Below are 7,302 nucleotides of genomic sequence, written 5' to 3' on the forward strand. Positions count from 1 at the left end.
CTGCTCTCCCCGGCGGGGGCCGGGAAGGACGGGAGCAGGGGAGCGGCGGTGACTTTCTGGGGACACCCTGGGGACGCTTTCTCTGGGGTGACAACCCCCAGAGGGGTCCCCGCACCCGTCCCAGGTGCTGCCGGCACCGTCAAACATGTGCCGGTGGGACGCGGTGGGCAAACCGGCTCCAGAGGTGACGTGGGGCATGTCACCCGCCCCGCTTCCACCACAGATTTTTAACAACTGGGGAAACTGGAGTTAGTGGGAAGAGTTTTCTGGCTTCCGTGCCCTTGGCCCTCCTCGTCCCGGCGCAGCGGCAGGAGGATGCTCGCAGGCGGCCGTTGGGCTGGGGGAACTCCTGCCCGCACCCCAGTAAGCCGGCGACCACCCAGGACTGATTTCCTGGCTCCCTTCTCAGGGCGGCTTTTGCAAATCTCCAGCTCCCGGAATCAGGGGATTGCGGTGCCCTTTGCTCCGCTGGATAAAGCCAACGAGGAGCGTTGGAAGGGGTAGCAAGCAAAGGAGACCCCTGCAACCCTAGTGGGTGCCGGCACGGCCTGCCGAGGGGTATTCTGCAGCTATCGGGTGTTTTTAGGGCTCCAGTTGGTGATTTTGGGCTAGGCAAGGAGGTGCAGGGGGGCAGCTCCTAAGAAGGGAGTGGGGCTCGGCCCGCGCTGTGCGCAGGGGAGGCCTATTTATAGCCAAAAATATCTGTGGAGTGTCAGCACGTGTGCGTGTCGCCACGCGGTGCGCTGGCGGGTTGGGTGACATGGGACAGTCCTGGCACGGCTGGCATCTGCAACGACTCCAGCCCCGGGGAAACCCAAACCTTTGCCCACCGGGTGAGAGCGTGGCCGGGGAGCCGCAGCCAGAGCGGGGCATCGCCGGCCGGAGGAGCTGTGCCGTGCCATGCCCAACGACCCCGTGCTGTGCCGAGCGGCCGTGCCGAGCGGGGCCATCTGCTCCTGGCCCTGGCCATGCGCCTGGGAGGCAGGCGGCTGTCGGGGGGCTGTGGGCTTGCCCCCCGATTCCTGCCCCTTCCCAACGGGGCCGGTTGCACCAGGAGTGTGGCTGACCGCTGGCTTGGTGGAGATGCAAAATAAAAACATTAATTGGTGAAGCGAAGCAGCCCGGGCGATGCCGGGCAGCGGGTGGCCCAGGGACCCGCCAGGCTGTGGGCGGAGGTGATGGGCAGCTACTTCGGGGTGTTTTGGGGGACGCCGACGAGCTCCCGCGCACCGGCAGCTGGTGTTTCAGCACCAGGCTGCGGTGGCGAGAGCTGAGCTGGGGAAGGGGTTCACGGGTGGCAGGAGTCGAACCGCTGCCCCAGCCATCCTCGGGGTGCAGGGGGGGTGTCACCTGGACTCGGCAGGGGGACCTCGGCAGCGGCACGGTGCCAGCCCCTTGCCGGGAAGTGCTGATTCACGGCGCTGAGCCGCCGGCCGGGGAAGACGACGCTGCCCTGGCCCCGGCTGCAGGATGCTCACGGCGGGCCCGACACCCCGGCACTCCCGGTGTTCCTCCCGCCGAGCAGGCGGAATGATAATCCCTGGGCAGCGGGTGCCGGCAGCGGCGTGGTTCTGCCAGACAGGGCTGTTTGGAAGGCGCTGGTGCGGCAGAGGGAGATTTAAAGGGTCGGCAAGCGCCCGCGCTCGAAATACATGCCGGCGGCTCCCTTGGGCCCCGCTGTGGCTTCCTTCGGCGCGATCTCCTCCTCCTCCTCGGATGCTCGCTGCCGTGGTCCTGCTGTTGTGGTGGTGGCGTGGGGGAGGCCCTGCCAGGACCGAGGTCTCCCGCCGGGATGGCAGCGCTGGGCTGCGGCGTGCCACAAAGACCCGACGCAACTCGGCACACCCAGCCTGTTTGCAGCGCCAAGGCAGACCGGCTGCAGGTCCTGCGGTGTTGGGGTGGAGGTCCCCAGATTTGGGCTTCCCCAGGGGTTTTCTGCTGCAGGACAGGAGAGCAAGCCCAGTGCCAGCTGTGCTGGCTGGCAGCGGTACAGAGCCACGGCATGGAGGGCTGCGGGTCCCGCTCTTGCACACTCCCATGTGCTCCTGCCTGCGCTTGCATGGCCTTGCGTGCACTTGCATGTCCTTGCTTGCATGTGCATGCTCCTGCATGTCCTTGCTCACATACGTGTGCTTTTGCACGCTCTGGCATGCTCCAACATGTCCTTGCTCACACGTGCATGCTCTTGCACGCTCCGGCACACTCCTGCATGTCCTTGCTCATGCGTGCAAGTTCTTGCACGCTCCATCATACTCCTGCGTGTCCTTGCTCACACATGCATGCTCTTGCATGCTCTGGCACACTCCTGCAGGTCCTTGCTCACACGTGCATGCTTTTGCATGCTCCTTCATGTCCTTGCATGCTCTGGCATGCTCTTGCGTGGAAGCCAGCTCCTGAGCCAAGGCCATGCCTGCGTGGCCGCGATTAGGGTGCGGAGATGGGGCCCGGCCCTGATAAAGCTTTCGTACCCACTGGCTGTCCGGGAGGTCCCCTGGGGGCTGGGGGGCTGCAGGCTGTCATGGCTCACGGGGACACGAAGGGTTTGGGGGCACCCAGGGTTTCCCCCTGCTGCACCGTGCACCCGTGGCCGAGGGTTCCTGGCAGCTCCGGGGTGCTGGGGGGGGTCCCGGCTGGGGGGCTGGCCATGGGGACCCCCCCCACCACCAGCCCGGCACCCCACACCCTGCGGGGGCCCCAGCAGCCTCCTCCCGCCCAGCCCGGCCACCGACAGCTGCTCGCAGGCATTTTTAGATACCGGCCATGTCCTATCTGTGTGTCAAATGTCCCTGGGGGTGAGCAGCCCCCCCCCCCGCCAGCAGCTGTCGCCCGCTTTCTGCCACGGGTGCCGGCGAATCCCCTCCACGGCGCAGGCGTCGGGGTGGGTGCGAGCAGCACCCGCTTCTCCCAAGGGCACCCAACGTTTGGGACGATGTCCCTGGGGACCTGGCCCAGGATGCTGGGTGGGCAGGCAGGACCTGGGTAGGGAAGCACCGCCGCAAGGAGCTGTCGGCACAGCTCGGCACAGGGATCTGTGCCGGCAGGGCGAGTCCCCGAGCGTGCGGCACCCAGGTGCCCCCCAACACCTTGGCGGGGGTGAGGTTAAATCCCTCTGAGCAGCTTAACCGGCAGCTCTGAGCTGCAAATCCCCACGTGCGGCAGGGACGGCGAGCTGCCGCAGCGATGCCGGTGCCCACGGCCTCCGCTCTCCCCCAGGGGCCTCTCGCCAGTAGCCAACGGCTGCCCGGCCGGGGGACGCCGGGACCATGACCTCGACGAACGACTACGAGCAGCTGGAGCTGCAGCAGCAGTACAGCCGTTTCAACATCCCCTGGGAAGCCTCTGACGATGAGCTGGACAACGACAACAGCTCGGCGCGCCTCTTCGAGCGCTCCCGCATCAAAGCCCTGGCAGGTCGGGGATGGGTCTCGGGTCCCCTCGGTCCTCCTGGGTTGTCCCTGCCGCTGGTGCCACCGTGCCCGCTCTCGTTGCAGACGAGCGGGAGGCCGTGCAGAAGAAAACCTTCACCAAGTGGGTGAACTCGCACTTGGCTCGCGTCACTTGCCGCATCTCAGACCTCTACATGGACCTCCGGGATGGGCGAGTGCTCATCAAGCTGCTGGAGGTGTTGTCAGGAGAGCTTCTGGTAGGCCTCCCACCCAGCTGGAGACCCTGGCACCCATGCCATGCCATGCCATGCCATGCCCCACCAGCTCCAGTGCTCCACCAAGGTTGTTGACCTTGGCGTTGACCAAGGCTCCACCAGGGTTGGGTGGCAGCAGGGGTGCAGAGGGTGTCCCCGGGCAGGGGTGGGGGTGCGCGTTGGGGAGGGGTGGGTGCTGAGTGCTGTCATGCCCCAGCCCAAGCCCACCAAGGGCCGGATGCGGATCCACTGCTTGGAGAATGTGGACAAGGCTCTGCAGTTCCTGAAGGAGCAGAGGGTGCACCTGGAGAACATGGGCTCCCACGACATTGTGGATGGCAACCACCGCCTCGTCCTCGGCCTCATCTGGACCATCATCCTCCGCTTCCAGGTAGGGCTGGGTGGAGTGGGGGGCACCCCTCAGCTCAGCACCCCATGGCTCGTTCCCGAGTGGGAGCCCTTCTCCATGGATGTCCTCTTCCAACCCCGGGATGTCCTTCTGCCCCCAGATCCAGGATATCATCATGCAGACGCAGGAGGGCCGGGAGACACGCTCGGCCAGGGACGCGCTGCTACTCTGGTGCCAGATGAAGACGGCGGGGTAGGTGGTGGGACCCACACCCCACTACACTGGGGACCAGGGGTGCCCGGAGGGTGACAGTGATGCTCTGTCCCCATTGCAGGTACTCCCATGTGAACGTCACCAACTTCACCTCGAGCTGGAAGGATGGGCTGGCCTTCAACGCCCTCATCCACCGGCACAGGTAGGCGGCACGGCGGCAGCCACTGGGACATGCTGGGGTGGTGGTGGCACCGGGGGATATCCCACGGGTGCGTCACCACTGTCCGGCACCCTCTGTCCCCAGGCCTGAGCTGTTTGACTTCCAAAATCTGACCAAATCCAATGCCCGGCACAACCTGGAGCACGCGTTCAGCGTGGCGGAGCGGCACCTGGGCATCACCCCACTCCTTGACCCCGAAGGTGAGGCTGCCACTGCCAACCCTCCCGCCTCAGTTTCCCCATTACACCCTGGAACGTGCCCTGGCCCCATGGAGGGACAAAGAGGTTTCCACCCCGTGGAAGTGGGGTCTGGGTGGGAGCAAGGGGGGACCTCAAGAGGCTGTGGTGGCCCGTTGCCATTGGGGTGATGCCGGGGTGACGCAGACGCTGGGTCAGGACTGACACCTCTCACTTGTGCTGGGCAGATGTGTTCACAGAGAACCCTGACGAGAAGTCCATCATCACCTACGTGGTGGCCTTCTACCACTACTTCTCCAAGATGAAGGTGCTGGAGGTGGAGGGCAGACGTCTGGGCAAGGTAGGGGATGGCGTTGAGGTGGGGGGTGTTCTGTTAGGGTGCTGGCACCCCACACTCACCATCGGCCCCGCCGCAGGTCATTGAGCACGCCAAGGAGACGGAGCGGATGATCGAGGGCTACGGGGGACTGGCCTCCAACTTGCTCACCTGGATCGAGCAGACCATCGTCTCCCTCAACAGCCGCAGCTTCGCAAACTCGCTGGCCGGGGTGCAGCACCAGCTGCAAGCCTTCAGCACCTACCGCACCGTGGAGAAGCCCCCCAGGTAAGCGCCCCCAAGCCCCCCGTGCCCACGCGGTGGTGTTGAGCATCCACGGGTGCCCGAAGGCTGACCTCTCTCTGGGCCAGGTTTCAGGAGAAAGGCAACCTGGAGGTGCTGCTCTTCACCATCCAGTCGCGGATGCGAGCCAACAACCAGCGCGTCTACACCCCACACGAGGGGCGACTGGTCTCCGACATCAACCGGGTATGGGGCCTGTCCTGGCAGCCTGGCCGTGTCCTGTGCCGGGCCACGGGGACACGCAGCTGCTCCCGCGGCACCCTGCAATCTTGGGGACAGCTCTTCCCCTGATATTCCCGGCAGTTTTGCTCCCCAGGCTGTCCCAGGGCAGGTCAGGGATGTGCCAGGGCAGCTCGGCTCTATCTCGGGGTGAGTCAGGTCCACCCCAGGGCAGTTCAGTTCCTAGGGCAGTTCAGGTCTATCCTGGGGCAGATTGGGTCTGCTTGAGAACAAGTCAGGTCCGTCTCCTGGGGCAGTTTGGGTCCATCTCCTGGGGCAGTTTGGGTCCATCTCCTGGGGCAGTTTGGGTCCATCTCCTGGGGCAGTTTGGGTCCATCTCCTGGGGCAGTTTGGGTCCATCCTGAGATGGGTCCTAGTGGAGTTTGGGTCCATCTCCCAAGGCAGTTCCAGTTCATCCCAGGACACATTGAGTCCATCCTGGGGCAGGTCAGGTCCATCCCAGGGCAGGTTGGGTTCCTCCAGCCATGCTCCCCCATCCGCGGGTCACATTAGGGTTCACCAGCAGAACAAGACGCGGGTGGGTGTGGGGACATGGGATGCGGGTGCCATGCCTGTCCAGTGCCGCCTTCCCCCAGGCCTGGGAACAGCTGGAGAAAGCAGAGCACGAGCGGGAGCTGGCTTTGCGCACCGAGCTCATCCGGCAGGAGAAACTGGAGCAGCTGGCGCGGCGCTTCGACCGCAAAGCAGCCATGCGGGAGGCCTGGCTGAGCGAGAACCAGCGCTTGGTGGCACAGGTGAGGCCGGGGACACCCACCCCCGGGACCCCGGGGTGCCCCACTGGAGCCTCACCGCGGGCTTTGTGCCGGGGCAGGACAACTTCGGCCAGGACCTGCCGGCGGTGGAGGCGGCTAAGAAGAAGCATGAAGCCATCGAGACGGACACGGCCGCCTACAGGGAGCGGGTGCAGGCCATCGAGGCGGTGGCAAAGGAGCTGGAGGTGGAGGGCTACCACGACATCCAGCGCATCAACAGGCGCAAGGACAACATCCTGCGGCTCTGGGAGCAGCTCCTGGAGCTGCTGGCCGCCCGGCGCCAGCGCCTGGAGATGAACCTCACCCTGCAGCACCTCTTCCAGGAGATGCTCCATAGCATCGACTGGATGGATGAGGTCAAGGTGAGTCGCGGGTGTTTGGTGCCACCATGGGTGGGATGCCATCATCCCACCAGGCAGAGGCAGATGAGGTGCTGGGGTGCTGGCAGCGGCTTTCGGGTACCGTGGGTGCCGTCCGCTGGAGCTGGTAGTTGATGACGGCTGGGGCTCTCCTGCAGGTGCAGCTGGCATCGCCCGAATCCGGGAAGCACCTTCTGGAGGCAGAGGAGCTACTGCAGACCCACCGGCTGCTGGAGGGTGACATGGCTCTGCAGGCGGAGAAGACACGGGCCATCAGCACCGCTGCCCTCCGCTTTGCCGACGCTGAGGGTAGGTGTGCCGGGATGCCCCGGGACCGCAGCACGACCGGGTGAAGCTGGGACGCCCTGCTGATGGGCGCCTGCCCCGCTCCCTGGCCAGGCTACCGTCCCTGCGACCCCAAAGTCATCCGGGACCGCGTGAGCCACCTGGAGCTGTGCCGGCGGGAGCTGCAGGTGCTGGCGGCCCGCAGGAGAGCCTTGCTGGAGCAGTCCCGATCCCTCTGGACCTGCCTGTGGGAGCTGGATGAGGCGGAGGGCTGGATCAAGGAGCAGGAGCAGCTCTACTCCTCCCTGGACTTTGGGAAGGACCTGCCGGGCGTGCTGCTGCTCCAGCGCCGGCATGCCGCATTCGAGGCCGAACTGCAGAGCCGGGGCGACCGGCTGGAGCGGGCGCTGGCGGCGGGCAAGGGTCTG

At 65.7% G+C, this 7,302-nt stretch overlaps 1 protein-coding gene across 4 annotated transcripts in view; it reads left to right on the plus strand.

Annotated features, from left to right (window-relative positions):
* The first annotated feature begins 2,898 nt into the window (after nt 1-2,898).
* SPTB (spectrin, beta, erythrocytic) overlaps nt 2,899-7,302 on the plus strand; it is a 15,300-nt gene continuing 10,896 nt past the window's right edge. For 2 of the 4 annotated variants that reach the window (XM_010564295.1, XM_010564297.1), the window contains exons 1-13: nt 3,177-3,411; nt 3,492-3,643; nt 3,858-4,031; nt 4,150-4,241; nt 4,324-4,404; nt 4,507-4,622; nt 4,847-4,959; nt 5,036-5,223; nt 5,307-5,424; nt 6,054-6,212; nt 6,290-6,592; nt 6,748-6,898; nt 6,989-7,302. The exon at nt 6,989-7,302 is cut by the window's right edge and continues 560 nt beyond it. In XM_010564295.1, the coding sequence (XP_010562597.1) occupies nt 3,264-3,411; nt 3,492-3,643; nt 3,858-4,031; nt 4,150-4,241; nt 4,324-4,404; nt 4,507-4,622; nt 4,847-4,959; nt 5,036-5,223; nt 5,307-5,424; nt 6,054-6,212; nt 6,290-6,592; nt 6,748-6,898; nt 6,989-7,302 (2,109 nt within the window). In that variant the 5' untranslated portion in view covers nt 3,177-3,263. Of the gene's footprint in view, nt 3,094-3,176; nt 3,412-3,491; nt 3,644-3,857; nt 4,032-4,149; nt 4,242-4,323; nt 4,405-4,506; nt 4,623-4,846; nt 4,960-5,035; nt 5,224-5,306; nt 5,425-6,053; nt 6,213-6,289; nt 6,593-6,747; nt 6,899-6,988 lie in introns of those variants that run through there. The other 2 variants (XM_010564296.1, XM_010564299.1) reach the window with 2 other exon arrangements.

This window comes from Haliaeetus leucocephalus, unplaced genomic scaffold, assembly GCF_000737465.1.
Source record: "Haliaeetus leucocephalus isolate CR32 unplaced genomic scaffold, Haliaeetus_leucocephalus-4.0 Scaffold177, whole genome shotgun sequence".
Lineage (NCBI taxonomy): Eukaryota > Metazoa > Chordata > Aves > Accipitriformes > Accipitridae > Haliaeetus > Haliaeetus leucocephalus.